Consider the following 22465-nt stretch of genomic DNA (forward strand, 5'->3'; position numbering starts at 1 on the left):
TTATATTGTTCTTATTTTATTCAATTTGATTAAAGATTAATTATCACATACTTCAACTTCAACAATTTTTGATGATCATCGTCTTTGCGTGTACAGATTAGCTTTTGTAGCATGATTATCCCTCATGTGATCAATGATCATTCGGAACTCATTGACCACACACTTAATGGCCGACGAGTTCCGAATGATATCTACGCTCAACCTTTGGATTTTTAAAACTTCAATATTCAAATTTATGTTATAAAATGCAGATAACGTTGTGAAAGTGAGACACACAAGTTGCGATATAAATAAAAATACACACACAATATCAAAATGGGGTACATTCCCTAAACTACACTATTTTTCTATCAATCAAATTTAAAATTCAGGATATTTATTTATTCTATTTGTGTATAAAAATGTTAATATCGATTATACATGTACATTTTATAAACCTTATCAAATTTAATCGATTTGACTCTGTAAGAAAGTTGTTATACATATCGCCAATCTTTTAATGTGTTTATAAAATGTTGAACAGATTATTTAAATCCTCGTTTTAAATTTAGAAAATTATTTTTGAAAAGTGTAATAATAAAAGACTTTAAGAAAAACACCATTAGGGAATGATTCTTGTTTGTTTTACATACATAATTTGATAACAATAGAATTTATTTTGAGTTTTCTGTAACTTGCACGAAAAAATTGACTCAAGTCAGGTTTTGACTTCAGTTTCTTTCGAGAAATCGGGACCTGATGTAGATAGAATATCCTATAATAACTTTGGTCTTAGCAAGTAGACTTGATAAAAATTAGAAGTAGAATAACAATGTTTATAAAGCGCTCTGCATCACCGGTTTGGTGCTCATCATCCGAATCCATCTTCACAAAGAGGATATATGCTATCAGACGGGACATATCACAGACCCCTGATATCATCCATAGATTTTAACAGGAAACGTCAACATTGAATCACTTCCGAGTCATAGGCCAGCCATACGTTTCATTACCTTTTCTCATTCGGAACTACTCCTGGTGTATTTCCGGGATAATACCCGATGAGTTCAGGATGAACCATTTTCTTGCAAGTTCCTAATATTTTCCTATTGGTTATGATACAACCGATTGGCAAATGTTTTGAATTAAAAATTCAAACGGATCTGACAATGCAATACAAGTAAAATGCAGTGTTAAATAATTTTCTGTAAGGTTGTTTTATTCCCTTAGGTTGTAAAACGTAGATGGACCGATGTCTCAGGATACATCAGCAATTTTAATTACTGTAAGCATTCATATTTTCGCAATGTATTGGCATGTTTAAGCATGATTTACAGTGATGAATGAGTTCGATACTAAATGAATTCATCATTAGAATGGTCTACAGTTCCATAAGTTTTCAGAGTACTTATAATAACAATTACCGTTACTCTCTCGATAACGATATTTATTAATGCATGTCCAATAAAACAGAAGAAGTATAGTAATTTGTTAATTGTCAAAAAGGGAGCCTAAGCGCTATCAATTCAATTAAATTTTGCGGGGAATTTTAACACTTATTTGAGATACGCTCTGATTTTTTTTTGCGAATTGCAAGTCATGTGCATTCCAAAGTATGTTCATTTTTCAACATTGTTTGATGATTCGGAATCGAAGCAAAAAAAAAAAAAAAAAAGGTTGGCATCGGGCAAAACCTATATATAAGTCATCTACGTCTTGCGAAACGTGATCGCAAAGATTAAAAAAAAATGCGGTTGCTTTGCGGATTCACTCGATAAAGAGCAAATAACAGTTTAATTCATATTTTAACTTACAGCCAAAAAATTTATACTGTACTTGTAATAACTAATCACGACAATCTGATGAATGAAATACAAATTAATGCATTAGCTCCCTTATAATGCCATATCAGAGTTAATTTCGAACTAAATCACGCGCCATTAGGGTAAATTGCAATTGACGCTTGCCTGTCTGATTTCTGTATGTAAATCTGCATCATAATCAAATCGATAATTCGAGAATTTTGCATAAAATTATTTAAATGAAATAGTCTAAGAGCATTTTTTTACAGCCCTAGAAATATTTCAAATGTCAAAAATATCCGAAAATCAAAACATAAATGTTTTTGGTTTACAAATATCAGATTATAGCAAAATGTTATTTGCATTAACATGCATAGACTTTAGAATATTATCTTATCCTTCAGGAAATATGCTATTCGTTCATAACGTAAAAATGCATTTTATAACGTTGTTTGTGACCGGAATGTACATCGGCGTATTAATTTATTTGAAGAAAAATAGTCCAATGATGACCACCATCCTAAACTGCCCCAGAAGAGTTATTAGGGACTAACTTTTGTACAAGATCAAACTTTGATTTGATGTCCCATTCATTTTTTCTTAATTTGCTATATTGGTCGTTGAATTAGAATAATTAACGTCTTCACCTTACATGACCTTTGAACTTTAAAATTGGGATAAACATGGAAGCTGAAACAAGCCGTAGGTTTGATCTTGAGACCTGTAGCTCAAGTGTGATAAAAAGCATTTATTTCATTTCTAGACAAAACAATATGTAAAAATAATATGATTTGTAGTAAACAATATTTGCACGATTTCCATGATAACTTTACAATTAATGTAAATTCAATGTAAATAAACAATAAACATTTTATCCATACATACACTATTTTTTCAGTCATAACATACACATTTAATATAAAACGTACTTTCATCGATCATTAAACTCTAAATTTAATGTCTAGTGCTATTATTATCATACTTTTTTTACTATAATGGATGTGATTTAATCACGAAAAATGGACCAGTTGGCATTTATACAGATACAAACACAAGTTAATGATTCTACAATAAATTACCGTAAAACAACTGACCACTCCCACGCAAACACTTTTAAGATTTGTGATATTATGCTAGTCCCATTTCCACTTGTAGTTCTACTAAGTCCATCAAGCATAGCCTTCCTCGCTTCTCGCCACGGATGATTTCATGTATATGATTATTTCGCGCTTTGAATGGTTTATCCTCGCTTTCCATCAATGTTTTCGAAATCAAATAATCAAGTGATGTCATTGGATTTGTATGAGTTACTTCCTCCTTTTTCTCCTCAACAGGTGGCGCCTTGTTTTCGTCTTCCGATTTTATTGGTTCTTTCGTCTTCATGAACGAATCAAAAAGCTTCTTTCTGAATGTCTCCACATCTTCATCATCATCTTTCTGGCTGTCAATCTCTCGAATCATATCCGCTTTTATAGACTTAGCGTCGTATTTTGGAGTCTTTTCAGGAACGGCAGGAGGGCATGAGATCGTTGAAGTGGGGGATGGGGATGACCTTGCCGCCGGAAGTAGAAGACCGTCAGCTTTCGCTTTCATTGATGAAGACGGTTGACGAGATATTTTTCGGTTGTTTTCATGAATATATTTGGATGAAGTTTCCTGGTCCTGTTTCAGGTCAGGGGAGTATCGTTTTACACCTCTTTTCTTTGGTAGCATAAGAGTTGCACTTTTGCTTCGAGCGCCCTGGTATGGTCCCAAATCCAAGTGTTGTCCGCCATTTTGTCCGCCATTTGCGCCGTCTATCGCCGGCACTTTTGTTTCTAACACAAGTTTGTTGTCACGATAGTCTGTATTATTTTGGCGGCCACAGTTTATTCCTGATTGATTATAAGAACGGTAAAACGGACTAGATGTTTGGTTATATTGACCTCCACTGCAAAAATTTGCGCCCGCATCCGGTATATTTGCGGTCGCAGAGCCACTTCCGCCGACGGAACACTGACCAGTTTCCTCATTATACATGTTCACGCGTCTCCGTTTCGGATGAAAGAATTCGGGCGAATCACTAGATCGCTGATTAAACTGGTTACCGTTTGTGATGAAGTTATTGTAGAATGGGAATTGCATGTTATCCATATGTTGCTGTTGTTGATTTTCGTTCTCCATTGCGACCTGTGGTGAGGAACGTTTCTGACTGTCAAGTTGTATGATATGTTTAAGAGGACAATTACAGTTCTCTATCTGACATATTGGCTCGTCACGGTTGGGGAACTCCTCCATCTTGTTTTCTGAGCAGCCGCCCTCGTCTTCTTCGCGATTGCTCAGGTCTAGCGGTTTCTCCATTCACGTGGTTGAAGAAACGTCTAATCTGAAACAAAGCAATAAATATTGAATTACTTCAAAATTTGGTTAATATATTGAATTGTAGATAACGTGGGGGGGGGGGGGGTGAAGGACAACGACAATTTTTTGAAAAAAATAGAAAGAGAACAATGGAAAATAACAATTCTATAAACAGATTTGGAAAACTGAGAACGCCAAATGAAAATATGGATTCCAACATAACAGACTATTGAACGCGAGGTCAAAATGAGAAAACAACTATTTTAATACCATATTTATCATAAAAGGTGATAATTATTTCGTCGTAAACACCTAGCTCATTTTGTTACAGCAGCATTAGATATTTGATTCTAAAGCATTCTGATAAAAAATTCACAGGTTTAGTTTTAGTATATGGTTTTATGAAAATATTTCTGAAAGATGGTAGGTTTTAGTTTTGGAAACGAAGGATTACAAATTTGCTGTGGATAACTGTTGCTGCTTATGTAAACATGATACATGATGGATCTGCTAGTTATGCAGTTTGGTAATGTATAGTTTCAGCAGCTAGGTTTAGTTGATGAAGATGAAGCCGTAACGCCGGATATCAATGGTTGATTGTAGCGTAGCGTATGCAATCAACCGTGGATGTCCGATTAGGAGTGTTGCTATACATCAACTTTCTATGAAATTCCCATAAATTGTAAGTTGAATATTGGATAATTCCTGAAGGATTTAAGTGAAAATTCACAACCATGTAAGTAATTTTGTTTGCTTGCTTGTCTGTTTGTTGTTTTTGTTTTGGTTTGTGTGAAATATGGTTTTTGTATAGTTAAATATTCCAGGATAATTCCTGAAGGATTTAAGTTAAAATTCACACAAATGTTAGTTGTTTTGTTTGCTTACTTGTCTGTTTGTTGTTTTGTCATTTTTTTATTCACGAATTTTCAAAATTTCAAAAGGTTAGTGGTCATTTTAATCATACTCATAACTCACACCATTAAAACAAAATGTTGGAACACGAGTTTTTTTGTTTTTTTTTATTTATTTAATCATACTCAGTATAAACATCATTTTAAATAACAAAATAGTTTTCAAGATTGGAGCACATGTATTTCAACCGGATACTAGCATTACATAATACTATCAGTTGATTGAATTATCTCCCTTGGACAGATAATTATTTTAGGAGATATACATTTCGAACCCTTCTTCCTATCCTTACCAACCCTAGGTCGATTCCCTATCTTTATCAGGTGGTTTATTTGTGGCAATTACTCATAAGTCTGAGGATAATAAACGTATCCATGAAAACATTATTTTAGAATAATGCTATTCATTCGCCATGAATGTGGATTTGCATTTAATTGTTTTGAAATATTGAACAAAATGTTGTTTTTTTTTTGTTTTTTTTTTTTTTTGTTCTTTCTGTTATCAAAGAGTTTTAGCTTTGAATTATATTGCTAATATAAATAAACAGAGGTTAGGAAATGAAAAACAAGCTGAACTGAGTTCATAACGTTCATGCTCGATAAAATCTCATGTTTCCCTACTTAAAATATGTGAACTTGAAATGACCTAATCTACACATGCACAGCAAGTAGAAGTGTGACCTAACATGTAAACAAAGCCTGTAAAATCGTAATAATGATTCTACAACCTGTCAAACAATGCTGATGAAGACAATAATTATCTTATCTCATTATTATTTGTGGTCAAACTAATTCGGATCTCGACGAAGCTAATCAAAAGGCCATGTTTTGTATTGATTAAGTTAATTAACAGGTGTGCTGACATGTACCTATTGTTTCATAATCAATGTATATGTGCACATTATTTCCCAGATTTTAGGTAATACTGTGGTCATCAAATAAAATGAAGACGCGACATATAGAAATAATGAACTCATAATGTAGCTTAACGAACTCGAGAAGCTTTCCTATCGTCACATAATATCAGGGATATATCTAAGATCACCTTTTGAAAATAACGGAGGCGAGCACGCGCAACTATATTTAGACAAACACATCCTACTAGAGCCACTGTACAATCTGATTAATAACAAGGTGATTTTATAGATGTCACGAATTGTTTTCATTCAACCTTGAGTTAGTAGTATTTTACATATTATGTGTGTGTTTGTTTCCAAGATCAATAAGAATATTTTTAGTGGATATATCATGGCAGGAATGTATACTGTATCAATTTCATTCACTATCATATAGGTATCGGTCAACAAATTGTATATCTTATTTACCAATTTTATTTGTTTGCTTTCCATTTGTTTAATAAGAATAATAGACAACTGTTTAAAGTGTCATATATATCGTAGTATACATTGTATATCATACAACAACAAAATGTTAAGTTAGTATGTCGTATAAGTATGCTAATACAAAATATATGTTATATGAATAGCGTACATCCCATAATTATTTATAGTTGATAAAAAATAAATAACTTATATGAAAAGATTTCCATAAACGTTAAAAGAAATACATCTCTCACAATTTCAATAACATACATGTTGCTCAATTCTTTATCGAACGAATCATAACAGACAAGTTACTATACTCTACTTATGTGTTATAATAACAAATACATAAATAAACAAATAAGAATAAAATAAACACGTACCTGAATTGTAAAATGGTTGTTGGAGGGTCGCGACTCAACAACTGAGCGTCTGACGTATTTTTCAAAACCACCTATAAGAGTATAAAACAGTCTTTTAATAATATATAACTATTACAATGCCTATAACATAAGAAATATACAATCTTTAAACTTTTCACCCCGACAGGCCCAGTCGGTGTGGAGCATGCGCAGAGGCCGCCCATTGATTGGCTAGGTGAATGTTCGGAGCAGTTCTGAGGCAACGGTATGGCCATTGTCCTGAGGTGACCTGGCGGAGACCCTGTGTTATATACAGCCAGACCTAGCCACATTGTAATCAGGAGTGTATTTATTTATATTTATATATATATATATACATTCCACTGGGCAGCGGAGGACAATGCCGCTGACCACCAAACCTTTATAAGCCCCATTTATCCCCGGCTTGACCGAAGGCCGGCGAGGGAAGATTTTTTGTTTGGAGGTTATTAATTACGTGAATTATTTAGTGACGTCATCTGGCCTGACGATTTACAGCAGATTTTAAGTATGGACCAGTCAGCGGCTAGTCAGCTGACTCGAGGGTTCACCTGCTTGACGATTTAATTTATTAAAACATTATTATCACATTTCGGTCATGATTGGATCTTATTATCCTTTGTTTATTGATTTTTCTCCATTGTTCTATAAGCTCAGTCAGGGTATTCAGGTTTTTTTACATTGTTGAGTTAATATAATATCATTGTTTATATTTATTAAATTATTTGAACATCATTTTTTATTTTTATTTACATTGTAGACCATCCGAGTGAAATTGTACACACTAGTTAATTTGATAAAAATCTACGGTTATGACAATATCATGATATACTGTAATCTGTGATCAATTTGTTATCGATTTCTTGTCAATTTGCTTTTGTTGTTCAATTTACACTGCGCAGTACTGTATTATGTTCTATATATAATTAATAATCCGAACTTTATCCGCAGTACTAGTCTGACCGACAATCTGGTAATGTACAATATTAATAATATGTGATCTGTTACTCAGCAGATCCAAATTGTTTCATTGTAAGTTTACAGCGTTCTGTACCAATTCGTATTTTATATAATAAAAAAATCGATTTAATTTATGATAGCATTCATTTTTACATTGTTACAATTCTTAGCAGGCATTTGTCTCAGTATATCAATGGTAACTACTGCTGTGTTAGTGATATCCAAAAATGCTAGACTTGTACCCATATACAACTTATACTGTGAATTAAAATATATTTTAAAGGATTTAGGGTTAAGACAAAAACAATGAATTTACGTTCCAAAGAAAATAAAATTGATCACAACAAACCATTCAAAACTCACAAGACATAACAAAATCATATATTACAAATAATTGATAATCACCAGTAACTACCAGAGGTCCTGTGAAATAACGATTGGTTGATTGAGTGATTGATTGCTAATCAAACGATTGATATACATGTATTGCTATAACATATGAGATCTTATGTTGACTGGAGTTGAGGGCAACAGATGTTTGTTAGACTCGAAGACTCAAAGACTGTTTTGTTATACCCCATAGTGACGTCACTCCGGTCCAACAGAACATTTTAGCAGTCGATTTTAACAGTTCTTTGGACCGCTCGACGGAACAGTTCATTTATTGACATTTTTTGCCAATAGAGTTTATATAGAAACTATTTTATAGGAGTATAACAATATATTATAATTTTTCAGGAGAGTTAGTATAATTAGTCTTGTACAATGATAATGAATAACAATTATGATTTTACTCTAGAGCGATAATGATAGACATTAATACTTGATGACAACAAGCTGATAAGCAAGATATTTGATACATTATTAGTATCAACATGTGAAGATCAAGGCACATGTCACAAAAGGCTGATATCAATTTCTCCTGGTTGGTATTCCAGTCAGTTTAGTAATTTTCTGTGTGAGGTAAGTTATATTATATAAACACATTTCTGGATAGTGAAATTGTAATTATCCCAGCTAAGTTTAACTTGATGTTATCTATGATACCCCATAATGATATATCACGCTGGTTTGAGCTGATAAGTATAACGTTCTATAACTAGTGTTGTTTAATGTAGGTTTACACGGCGGAGGAAAATCACTGTATTCGAACTCGCGATCCAGAGCAGTTCTTTTCTCAAAAACACGGTAATCAACGACTGAAAAAATGACCAAGATATCAATTTGTTTTACTAATCAAAAATAACAGTTTACAAAGCTTGTTTACTTAAAAATGGCTACCACGATGTGAAATTTTCCAATAAGGTACAAATCATTTTATTTATCTTTAAAATTCGATCGTTCATACATATAGAGATTATACAAATTAGAGCATTTAGTTGACCCTTGACTTTTAGCAGTTTCAGAAGTAAAATAACCATTTTTTTAAAGAAATCTGCATTGTAGAGGACCCATACTCTCTAGGGTCTACTGGATGCCCTGCAAATCATTATTTCATAACGTTCCAGTCATCCCGTCAGCTTATGTCTATTAAACTATTATACGCTATTAATAATAAATAATATGATTGATATTATTGTGTTGCTCCTTGTGGTATGGTGCGGTATTGGAGTAATATACACTACATAACATCATTAGTACTATAATCATTTATTTATTTATTTATTTATTTATTTATTTATAAATCTATTTATTTTTTGTCATTTTTGAAGATTCTAGTAATCTGACACGCTGGTTTTAAACATTTATACCTCAAACACCAGTTAGTTTTTCTTTGTGGTTTGAGCAGCGTTGGCGGTAGAACAGGTATATTTACTCTGTATGGAGAAAGGTGTGGTGTACTAACAGGCAATGTTTACCTGGACTAAAATTCGGTCATTACATATGATAACTATATGTTTCACTTCACAAAATTAGGGTTCAACATTTAGTTCATAACTTAATTTCCAACATGTACCTTTGTTCTTTTAAAAATAGAGAGAAAAAACTACGTGAACGGGATATCACCTTTGAAAACATAAATATTTACACGAGATTTAACATGTATATTGAATTATGTCATGAGTCCTGGTAAGGCCTGTTCAGTACACCTTCCCTATATAAACTACAGACTCCTGAGGTGAGGTCTTTGCCCGGTGAGCTGTGGGCGGTGAACTCGGTCTGACCGTTTGAACCTTGTGTGTGTACACACTATGTGTGCTTATATCTATTGATTTGGCTTCGTCAGCTTCAGTCGCTACTCCATGTATATAAAGAAAACGATCATTGCGGAAACGCCAACAGTCTAAACAAAATAAATCTACGTCACTATCCATCACACTATGGACCCAAAATAAATTGAACCTACCACTATAAATTAGGTGTAGCACTTGATTAGATATTTTACGGAACCTATTAATGCGATAAAGACATCGTGTAATCGGGGCCAATGAGGGTGTATATGGTATACGGTATTGCCCTAGGGGGAAGGGAGGTCAACGATGGGAGAGAAAACATGAGATGGGGATCAACGAGGGAGGAAGGGAAATGAGAGATAGAAGGGTAGGGTCAAAGGGGAAAATAGCAATGAGGAGAGAAGACAATGAGGAAGGAAAGGGGCAATAAGAGGAGATGGGCAATGAGGGGGGGAGAAGGTAATGAAGGGAGAGTGAGACAATGAGGTGAGAAAAAAAATGAGGGGGGCAATAGGGAGAGGGCAATCACAGGAGGGGGAATGACTAGGAGGGACAATGAGAGAACGGGTGATAAATGGGAGGGGCAATGCGAGGAGAGTGAACAAAATAGAGGATATGGGTAATAAGGGGGGGGAGGAAAATTAAGAGAAGGGGCAATGAGGAGAGACAAAAATAAGGGAGGGAGTGATGAGGAGAGAGTGGGTCCATTAAAGTAGGAGGCAATGAGAGGAGAGGGGCTAATAAGGGGAATGGGCAATATTGTTTCCTGATATTTTACAGAATGTTACACTCTTCCTATCAAGAGTGATTAAGACATTACGGAATGGGGGTAATGAGAGGTGGGGCAGTTTTTTTACTGGCGACTGCCATGTTTCAATACTAAACTACAACCAGTAACTACATGCACTGTAGATAAAGTCCAATTCATTAAAAGGGAGTAAAATAACATTTTTATCTAGATTAAATATATATATTTTGATTTGTTCTTCACATCTTGATAACTAAGATCATTTCTGTATCTGATGGATTATGTTTGTCAGTTTGCCGACATTTCCAGAGTAAAAATATCGACCCACATCGTCTTCGAGCCAAGTATCCCAATAGGTTTTGTTTTCATACCATAGTTACGCTGATAGAGAAGATTTGTAATAGAATGTCTGGAATTTAACTTCTCTATAAAAAGCAATGATCACTGAACTACAGTGATAACACAAGTTTATGTTCCGGCCAAATCTAGTGATATTTAATTCATATTTTACAGATAACTGCGTTATACACTTAAAAGTACCTTGCATGTGAAAATGAATTTTTGTCCTTACAATGAAATGTTCAAAATTCAAAGGACACTGTTTGATAAATTATCACATTTACATAACCATACATCCCTATTTTTGTTCGATGTGATAATTATATGTAGATACCGTTAGATAACACTAATGTTATTTTATATAAACAGCTGCCTAATGCGGTGAAAGTGATAATAGTGGTCGAGTAAATGTGAAATAGAACCATTTAGTATCTCGATTATTTTAACACTTAGTATCTCGATAAATTTAACACTTAGTATCTCAACAATTTTAACACCATGTATCACGATCATTTAAACACTTTGTACTTCGATCATTTAAAAGTAGAGCCACCTTTGAACGGTATGAAAGCTTTCTGTTAAGTTACTTATTTTACACTATTACCAATATTGAAGATGGAACTTCTTATTTTATGTAGAATAAAGATAAACAAAAAAAACCAAACATGGCACTATGGCCAATATTGAATAAGATAATGATTGGCCAGAAAACAAAACAAGACAAATTATTAATATTTATATATATTTCTGGATTAATTAGTCATTATATACGCGAGTAAACATAATTACTGTCCAAACGATAATTACTGTTATGCTCTGTCGGCGATGGAGCATCTTTATTTCCATGCAAAAGAAAATATTGTTTTTCATATTTACCGTTTTGTCTCTTATACTCCAGACTCTCGCTGCTGAACGTTCGAATCTGTAGTATGCAAGACTATTTATGTTTTTCACAATTATGTCATGCCATTTTACATTATTTATGCTTACACTATATATTTAGATTAATCTATTTCTAATATACTTAAATGAATACCAAACTTCTGAGATGGTAGATGGCACAGTGTAGCTAGCAGTCGTGGAAATAGAAAAAAAATCGTTTATATCTTAAAATATTAAAATTGCTAAACCAACAAAATCTTTCACTTTGCTGAATCTTGCTCCATGTTAATGTAGAAATACCCAGTTGACATTTCCATGATAATTGATGCACACTGGCTGCATGCGATACTTATAAGAAGTTGAAAATCAATACAACTATACATGTTTGTGCTCAATAAAGTCATGCTCGATGTCGTGTCGGCAGAAAAAAAGATACTATATATTTGTTAAATATTCGCGAGAAAAAAATTTGCAGCTTTCTCTTTCATATTATAGTAATTCGAGTGGAAATTTATTTGCGCGCTGTCAATTATTAAAGATCGTGAGTCATACAGGCTATCGTACTTGCCATTTATTTCCATTCTATTGGTGGGTAATTGAGTTTGCAAAAATCATTTTGACCGCGAGAATTGAGACATCTGATACACCGCGAATCAAAGCAATTATACAGTATCATACTATACCAACATTGCCCCCGTTTTCCCATATTGTATCCTCTAGTCGTAAATAATCATTGATGGACACCACTTACATTACTGTAAACCAACTTTCCTTCGCGTGCGCTTTATTTTCGCAAATTTCGCGATCAAAGTCAATTCGCGAAAGTTCACCTCCGCGAATTGATTTCTTGAACAATTAACTTCAAAGATTATAAAATATTTTGAAATGGAAATCGCCAAATTTAGTAGCCGCCAGAGATAGTTGGTTTACACCATGTACAATTTATATATATAGCTTTAAGCTAAAAGGATTCATTGTGAAAGGCAATCGAATTTAAAAGCGCAAAATCTGACCAAGAACATAAAAAAAAGTTATTTCAAGAATTAAGATACGGCAGATGTTCTTCTCAGCATTGCAGATTAAATTATAGCTAGCTTCGGGGACTTTAAATCTGCCTGCCTTATTTACAATGCGTTACCGTAAACGTGGAACTTCACACACTACTCTAATTACGCGGAAGTCTCCATGTCGCAAAAATTCCCCCGCACGGATTATTTTGTATAGATATGATTCTATCTTATAGGTGTATTTTTCGCGACAAAAACAACGTTGCGAGATGTACAAATCGCGAAAATATACTATAGCAGAATTATCTTTGTTTGCAGAAATCGTAAAATGCAGGTATAAAACAAGAAATTTACAAGAACGCACATGCAGTATTTTTCAAAACGAAATATAAGTACTCGAATATTTTGACATCCTCAAAACTTCAGGGATTACTATCATCGTCGCAATTCCACCCTGGAATATTTCATAGCAAATCTAAAAGCAGTTTAAGTGTCTGCAAACGCTACTTTAAATTTGAAGGTTACAGCGACGCACAACTTCAAGGCCAACCATAGTGTACCGTTATTCAATTATTATTTTCATATTTTTTTCAAAGATTCAATTACCTGTCTCATCTTTGGATGCAAACAGAACCTATGAAATATTTCAGGTTGGATACCACGTTGATAGTAAGTAACCCCTAGAGTATCGAGGATGACTGATTGTCTGCTTAAATCAAGAAATATATTGTTACTACTTCACACATCTCGAGTTACTATGGTTACGTATTCCAATCGCATACATGATATTGTCATTATGTAAAGCAAGTCATATATTTATATATAGATAGGGTAAGTTTCGTATTTTCAACTATGGTCTAAACATTATCATTATAGTGATCATTGCAGTATATTTAGGAATGGCATAATGAATTATAATAATGACATTAGGCTTAGGGAATATATACCAGGCTTATTGCAAAACAAACATTCTCTTTCATAATCATTATCGTTTCATAATCGTGGGGCACATGTACTCCATTAGACTGGCCGTCAGCCTCAAGAATATTACAGGCTTGATTATTTTTGTCTCTAGTACATGCCTGATTCCAAGTTTTAAGTAGGGGGAGATAATCTAGTAAAGAACTCTGCTGAGAAAGTCTTATCAGCAACTTAGGGTCTGGTGGCCAGTCTTGTATTCCATTGAATGCTGAATAATCGTGATATGTTATCAAATGTACTTGATGATATTTCAGACAAATATATTTAGATAATCAGCAATAATATCGATCGTTCTGAACTTTAACTACATTTAAGGTAACCTTGATGAATCCAACACAATGTGCTGAATTCAATCAACCATATCGAGCTGATTCATTTAAGTCAACCGTTTGGAAATAACAAATGTTAACGCAGGTAATTAGGACATGTGTTCATAAACTAAACACAGTATCATACATTATTCACAAAGCCAGGATAGGCGCACTCGGTTATTGCATCAGGAAACTAATGACTATTATAATAACTATTATCTAACTTCCTTGTTTATTAGCCATTTGACGGGTCAGCTATATAACCACTGTAGTTATTCGAGAATGAATTTTGCATGTTTTTAAGGACTTCGTATCTAATTTTTTATACTCCAATATTAGTCTATCTTAAATATACATTATAGATTCACCGCAGCCGTGGACATTTTACTTAGCCTTTTGAAACTTGTGTGGTTTTGATTTCGTGTGCTCACATTGCAGTATGGTATAATTTGTTTGTGAAGAAATTTGGTCAACAGTATCACTAACTACCACTAGTAAAGACATTCACCCCTGAAATTTCATAATGGACTGTTCTAGTCCTTCAATTAGGAGTGTCTAAATGTGTCTTCAGGGGTGAATAAGTCAAAGTTAAAGCTGTAAAACCAACCTTTTTTACGATATATCCCTTTCCTCTACCATTTAGCAAGTATTATCATAAATACTCTCAGAACTGATAAGATAAGGAAAAAATAATACACGTAATAAACTTAAGAAATTGTTTTAGGTTTAATTTTTTAACATTTTCTATCCAAACCGAGAGGAGATCGTTAGGGAAAATATTAATTGATAATTACTTTTATGTTAATTCCCATGGACGATTTCATTTTAATGTCATTTTTCCTTCGTGAGTTGGTTAACTTAAATTAATATTACTTTATGTCAAGTACATTAAATTAGTTTCGAGTTGTCTCCCATTATACGTGTGAAATTGCGTCAAATTTCAACTCAATGTTTTTATCTATTTTTTTTTTTTTTGAATTTTTATTTTATTTTTTTTTTTCAAAATTTAAATTGCGAAATGTTATTTACCTGATACGCAGTTTCCAGATCGTATAACGCAAGTGCTATACTTAAATCTTAAATGCAACGAAAACAATATCATGCTATTCGCCATATGTTTTGTGTCGATAATGAATGTGTCGTTTTTCTATATATATGTATAATGCATGGTGTATTTTCCCTTCCATGTCTTATGATAATCTTATGCATTTTGAAGCTGAAGGTTATCTAATGTATATATCATATGCGTCTAAACTATCTTATAACGACCAGCCAAGGGTTAAAGAATACATTGTCTTTATAGCCTAGTCGCCATATCCAATTGTGTTGAAATTGATCATCTTGACCAAATGAGAGGTCTTTATGAAAACGTTATGAATCCACTTTATATTCGACATAAACGATGAAGAAATACATAGCATACAGCTGTATTAAGCTATGGGAATGTGTTCCCTGATAAAGAAACAGATTTTTTCTCATATGTATCATGTAACATGCTGTATAGGTCAGCATTAATCGGAAAAAATGTGCATCCTGCATGCATGTAGTGGGTTTATTTTTTTATCATCAGAGCAGAAATGAACCTTTACATTTTATATGAATGGACGTCGCACAGTGATACAGGCAGCTGCATGTGATTTTGGCAAGGTGTATTAAAGTATTTTCTTTTATCACTACTTAGTTGTAAAAACAAGCCGCAGGTGATTTTAGCTAGTTGTATTAAATTATCTTCTTAAGTTGCAAATACAAGCTGCGTGTGGTTTTGGCTAGTTGTATTAAATTATCTTCAATACAAGCTGCAGGTGATTTTAGCTAGTTGTATTAAATTATCTGCTTTTATCACTAATTTAGTTTTCAATACAAGCTGCAGGTGATTTTGGCTTGTTGAAAAAATATCTTGTACATTTATTTGTGTTTTTAGGTATGTGGTTGAGGTGTCAAAAACATAAAAAGATTTAGTCAATCGGATTGAAAATATTATGCTACAGATCAGTACCACTCCCTTGTATGTTTAACGCTTGATTTTTGTGAAATGGTTTTATATCATTATATCAATGAATTAATATAAAACACAAGTTAAGGTTTTCGGACTTTAAAAGAATAGAACAAAACGGCATCTTTGTTAAAACTTCTCTAAACCTAGCTAATTGGTTTACAACTTACCTATTTGTGTTTAATTATTTAGTAACTTAGATGATACATTTTTTAACTTAAATTTTCGTTGTATTTTTGATATGGCACAACAATTAAAGTGAATGTGCACCGCTCTTGCCTTATCTCCAAAGTTTATATTAATCGGCCAATGCTTATAGTTCTGACCATTAAAGTGAAATAAATATTAACAGGCTTCGTGTAAATGTAACCACGGACATAGTCAGCCGGGAGGACGTATTAGGATCCCTATACAATACCATTTTTACCGACTTTAGCCATCCTTGCCCGACTGTTCACTTTAAGATAAAAATAGCCACCTGCTACTATTCAGAAACAGTGTATAGTTTCTATATTGTAACGATTGTAACCTTATACTTTTATATTCAATCTGTGTAAAAAAAAGGTTGACGTTCTGTTAATAATATATAGTATAATCATATCAAATATATACTGGGACCCAACCAGTAGTCGTGAGGGAGCAATAGTCATGAATGTGTGCCTCATGATGGTGTAGTTTTGTTTATGTGGAAATAATGAGTTTCGTGAGATGCAAACAATTATTTTTTTCCTAAATCACGACCACTGTTCCTTCGCGACTACTGGTACGGTTCCAGTAGGGTATTTTCATATGTAATTACTGACGGAACGTCATATGCACTTTCCACTGACTATTGAACTCGAATTAAGAGTGATTTTTCTTCACATATAGTCGGTTGAAGACATGGAAATATAGGCAGCGGTTGTCGCGGATAGCCCTGTCAATTATAATTATAACAGAAGTGCTCGACCCTAGCGACTCTCTGTATATAATATTTTCATATCACGCATATCCGTTTCCTTCTTTTAATGGCATCAACATGTCACATGTACGGTCGTTAAAATCGGTCAGGCGTTTAGGAATTCAAAGTTCAGCAAGCCATACAGCATCATACCACTATGCATTACAATGATCATTGTCAAAGTAAACAATAGCGACATGGAGAGAATGGAAAAGAGAACGTGAATCCAAGTTTTATATAATATTATGTCTATCCGTCGATAAACTAACAATGCTTGGTGACATTCAGTAGCCACAGTACAAAAAACACGTCCATAAAACGTAAGCTAGCGGCGATTGAGCTGGTCGTAATCGACATGCTGAAGTATTTGAATTCGCCACAAATGATAAAATCAAAATAACGAGCGAATGTGAATTTAAATTATTTAATGTCTAGCCATCATTAAGCTAACAATACTTGTTGACTTTCAATTCCGGCGGCACATGATATACAGTACAACACGTTAGAAAAAACATACGATATCGATATTTTAGCTGGTCGCTATCAATATTCAGAAATATTTGAATTAATCACATATGAATATTATGTACTATCTTTTATTTTAGAATCGTAAACGACATGTAAACAGCGTACGTTTATATATAGAATTGTGAACATACACATGGAAATAACACTCGTGCGTCTGAAGCGCTTCTTATAATGTCTCTTCGCCGATTTATACGACAGATCTGATATTAACCACACGGTAAATATTAAAACAACATTTAATATTTATAATCAAACACTCACCTCACAACTGTATGGTTCTGTCCTTTTTTGAAAGTGGAACCATTGCTTGCACAACTGCCCATGTATCATGCTTTAGCTCTAACTGGCCTAGTTATTCATTCTGTTTACAAAAATAACCTATCGCGCATGCGCTGTACGCGTTTGACATGGAGGGTCAATGCCCGTTCGTGAACTTACTTGGTGAGTGTCCTACTTTGACCTGTTCGTGGAATAGACATGGAGCAATTGTTTAAAATCTTGGTTAAAATGAGTAACATGCACAAACGATTATCTTTAAAGTATTACACACGTTGAATTGAAAGTGAAAATAGATAAATGAATTTCATAATCTATTTTTATCAATACATGCACTATATGGACCAATGAAAACATACTTAAACATTGGTTGTTCCTTAAAGCACATAAAATATTAATGTAAATGCATATAGCTGATATTTTTGATATACTTACAATATATTTTATTAGATAATTAAAATAACAGGATTTTAACAGCATGTTTTATGTAAATTTATATAGCAATTAACTCAAACACGATACTTGGATGCATAAAACTCATTTAGACTTTTAAATTGCTCAACCATATATGTATCAATATAAAACATGGTATCGATTGTCGAAAGAAAATGCCATATTATATTTGTGAATTCAAACTGAAATTAAAGTCAGTCGAAGTTTATTCTTATCAGTTTTTTTATTTCGCCGAAATAAAAATAAGAAGTTTTTTTATCTCTTTATGTAAAGATTTGATTTAAACAATCCATATATAAACATCGAGTGGTATAATTAAGCCACACATCTTTCACCTACAGTACCTGGGATTCGATCTCCGGCAAGGTCAGAGGTGAAATGCCCGAGCATCTTGAATTTTGACCAAGCATAATATAATTCAGACCCCTCGCGCGCTTACATTCATCTTAAGTAATTTGTATAAGCTGTTAAATATAACCTATTTCGCAATCGATGTAAAATGAATAAAAGATTATATTAAATTATATTAAACCATTTTTAACAATAACGTTATGCAGAATGATTTGGGTTTCTGACTTTACGACAAGAACAAAGAACTAATTAGGTCAAATGATGCATTAATGATATTAAAGAATTTTAGTTGATGAGTTATATTCTAATGTACGTCACGACTCTTCCATTTTTATGATATCTTAATCGCTTACCTTAAAGGCCCACTACCTTTCCGAAGTAAAGGTTTCTTACAAACATTCATAACAAAAGAAAATATATATGGATGGCCTAAGATGAGGTAACAACACCAAACATATGCAAGATTTCCTGCGTAATAATGATAACTGTGGAGATTCATTTCGCCGTTTTGCCGTCTGGCGCAGTAATAGTCAACTACTGCGCGGTATTTAGGACGACGTCGGGAAACATAAGACGACCCGCGTTATGAAAATTAACATTTTATTTATTTCAATTCAAATTTTCTGAGAGATGATGATGAGTGTAGTATTAAAGATGAGTTAATAACTCTTGCGACTCTACAAAATTATCGATCTCGTTTTACAATCCCATTTTAAAAATTAAAAGCCATTTTGGAAAGGTAATGGGCCTTTAAGCCATTATAGTATATATCCGCTGCAGAAGGGCGGCTGATGCATATTTTTGTTCTAGAACTCTGTCTTTCTTTAATTGCCAAAATATGGCGCGTCATTCATAGACTCTAAACGTTAATATTGCACAATAGTAATATCGATTCATATTTTGTTAAAAGTTAATGGTTTCGTATATAACTAAAGACTCCGTATATAATTGAAATGTTCTTGCAATGATCATTTCCACTGGCTTGAAATATTTCTTTATCAAACTAATGATAATAACAATGAATAATTAAAGACACATTCCTTTCGTAACGGCATTTAATTTTGAAAATCGGAAAGTAAAACAAGATCCGTCGTCGTCATAATTACCGCGCATAAGTTGACTTTCCGCATAAGATGACTTTCACTGCGCTAGACGGCAAAACAGCGAAATGAACCTTTACTATTTACAAAAATAGATAACGCAGGGAATTTTGCATTTGTTTGTTGTTGTAACCCCATTTTATGCCATCAATATTGATTTTATTATGTTACATTTGTTTTTAAGAAACTTATACTTTTTGCTTTGGAAAGGTTGTGGGCCCTTTAAAACAAGATTACAAAATATATGACATAAAAAACAGGTGATCTCCATAGAAACTCATACCATCAATACGGCAATATTTCATAGGAATACAAAACATTCCTTTTTATATTTCATGTATGATTACGTCTTACCATCATAAAACGTTGTCATACAATTCATCTGTTTTCATCAATGTTTAATTTGTCTATGCAATTTGTTTCGAAAGCAAAAAAAATCAATTAAATCAATGGCAGATAATCTACATCAATTAGCCACGCATGTGTTACAATAAAACATTTTTACCATCGTACGGTGAATACTTTGCAATTTTTAAATTACGCGGTTGTAAAATTTTGCGATATGTTGTTTAGAATTTATTTGCGGGTTTTATATTCGCGAATCCTTTTCGTAGCCTTAGAAAAAAATGCCACTAATATAAATAATAATGTAAAACCATGGTTTTGATATTTCGCTAAGGTATTAAATCTCGCGAATTCGGATGGATTCGCAAATTATCGAAATTAAAACCCCGCGGATATCAGCAACTGTACGGTAATATTTGCGAATTCACGCCTAACCACTTATGATTTTACTCTACCTATATTGGAAATAAATTTTTGCTGAGATTATTTTTTTGCGATTTACTTAAATTCAATCACACTGTAGTCACCAAACGAGTATTTTGAAACGTATTTCAGCTTTTTTGATACAGTTTTAAGTATATTGTATTGCTTTATAAGTATTTTTTTCTTTGTTTTCATACTTGTCACTATGAAAAACGGTGACATCAATGCTTATATATGAATTGTCATTGAGGAAAATAGTCATCGTCATCAATATTTTGACGGTAGTATATACAATACATCACAAGAATACATGCTTTAATAGATCATTTTGCGGTTTTTATATACTTCTATACATCATACTGTTAATGCATTAGATATAACTACACTGGTTAAATCCAATGGATGCATATTAAGTCAATATCAATATACCGGCAGGTATTGAGATATCACACTACGCGAGTATTAGTTTGAATTGAACTGAAGGAAATACGGTTAACGGAACAGTAAGAAATAAAGTGCTGTGTTTATTCTAGCGAGTGTTAAGTAAACTAACCTTTCCGTGAACTCTAGGCAGCGGAAACTTTGTCTTGTGTAATATAGACAGACAGTATATGTCGATCAGTCAGGGGATATGAGAATCGGCTGAGAGGCAAGTTAGTGGCCGGTGTAGTGATAAGACTTTCCCTAAAATTGTTATTTTGCTGACAGATATTTCTAAGATAATGTTTCTATACAAAACAATGATGATAGATGATATGAGAATGCTAGCAGATGTTTACTATATTTCATAAACATGACAGCTATGTCAACAAGTAGAGAGTTCAAGGAAATAAAATGTTGAGCAATGAAAAACAAGCATTTTTTTTTTAATTTTTATTATTTCTTGGCGTCTAGAAGTCATTGAAATGTTTATTTCTTTTATTGTAAAGTTAAGTTTGTTTGTATTGTGCGCTGTGTCGTAAATTATGGTCATAAAAACTTTTTAGTTTAAAAAGTGTTAGTTGCTCGAGAAATCCAAAGTTTGGGATTTAACATGTGCTGAGCTACATGTGGATATAGAAATCAGACACTTAAACCTTTCAGTCGCTGCTTTTTGTTGTTGTTGTGGGTTTTTTTCTTCTAAATTTAACAAAGGGGTATTATTTCTTATATAAGTAAATTAGCTGGTAAGATGATTATCAGTTAGGTATAATAAAGCGAATCTGATACAATTTGATACAAATTTTAAGTCTTAATCTATAAATCGATATTGTCAAGTTTACCCAATGTTTGCAATATAGAGCTGGCCCTGATTTCTATTTCTCGAAACCAACTTAAGTCAAAAACTGACTTAAGTCATAAATTGTCATATAAGTTACATTTAAGGAGAAAAAATTTTGACTTAAGTCTGCACTTTGTTAAACGAGACCTGATACATGTACTATAGCAGGATATCCTATTTATAGTTGGTAAATCATTTGGGGGGGTGTAAGGGCGTGGTTTACACTTAAGTAATGTAAATGTGCAGTCACTATTATGTATTGTTATACCCCTATACAATCGTTTTTATTTAAACTCAATTGACAAAAATGCCAATAAATGAACTGATCCGTCGAGCGGGCCAAAGAATGGTTAAAATCGACTATTAAAATGTGCTGTTGGACCGGAGTGACGTCACATCTACAATTCATGACGTCAATACATTGTTATGAGTCAATGGGTATAACAAAACATTGATCGACTGGGTTTTCGGGCAACAGATGATTTATTGGACCCCCAAAGAAACTGTTGCCCTCGGCCTTTGGCCTCGGTTAACAGTTTGTCTTCGGGTCCAACAAATCATATGTTGCCCTCAATCCCAGTCAACAACTGTATACTATTTCTACAATTGGCGAGTAAGTATTATGAGAAACGTTGAAA

At 33.2% G+C, this 22465-nt stretch overlaps 1 protein-coding gene across 1 annotated transcript; it reads right to left on the minus strand.

The window, feature by feature from the left end:
- Positions 1 to 17985, minus strand: LOC138331220 (uncharacterized). The gene is made up of 3 exons (XM_069278707.1): positions 17880 to 17985; positions 6738 to 6808; positions 1 to 4146 (listed from the first exon to the last, which is right to left on the minus strand). Exon 3 carries the CDS (start codon positions 4119 to 4121, stop codon positions 2910 to 2912), a length of 1212 nt encoding a protein of 403 aa, XP_069134808.1. The 5' UTR covers positions 4122 to 4146; positions 6738 to 6808; positions 17880 to 17985; the 3' UTR covers positions 1 to 2909.
- Between the last annotated feature and the right edge of the window lie 4480 nt (positions 17986 to 22465).

This window comes from Argopecten irradians, chromosome 9, assembly GCF_041381155.1.
Source record: "Argopecten irradians isolate NY chromosome 9, Ai_NY, whole genome shotgun sequence".
In the NCBI taxonomy this organism is placed as follows: Eukaryota; Metazoa; Mollusca; class Bivalvia; order Pectinida; family Pectinidae; genus Argopecten; species Argopecten irradians.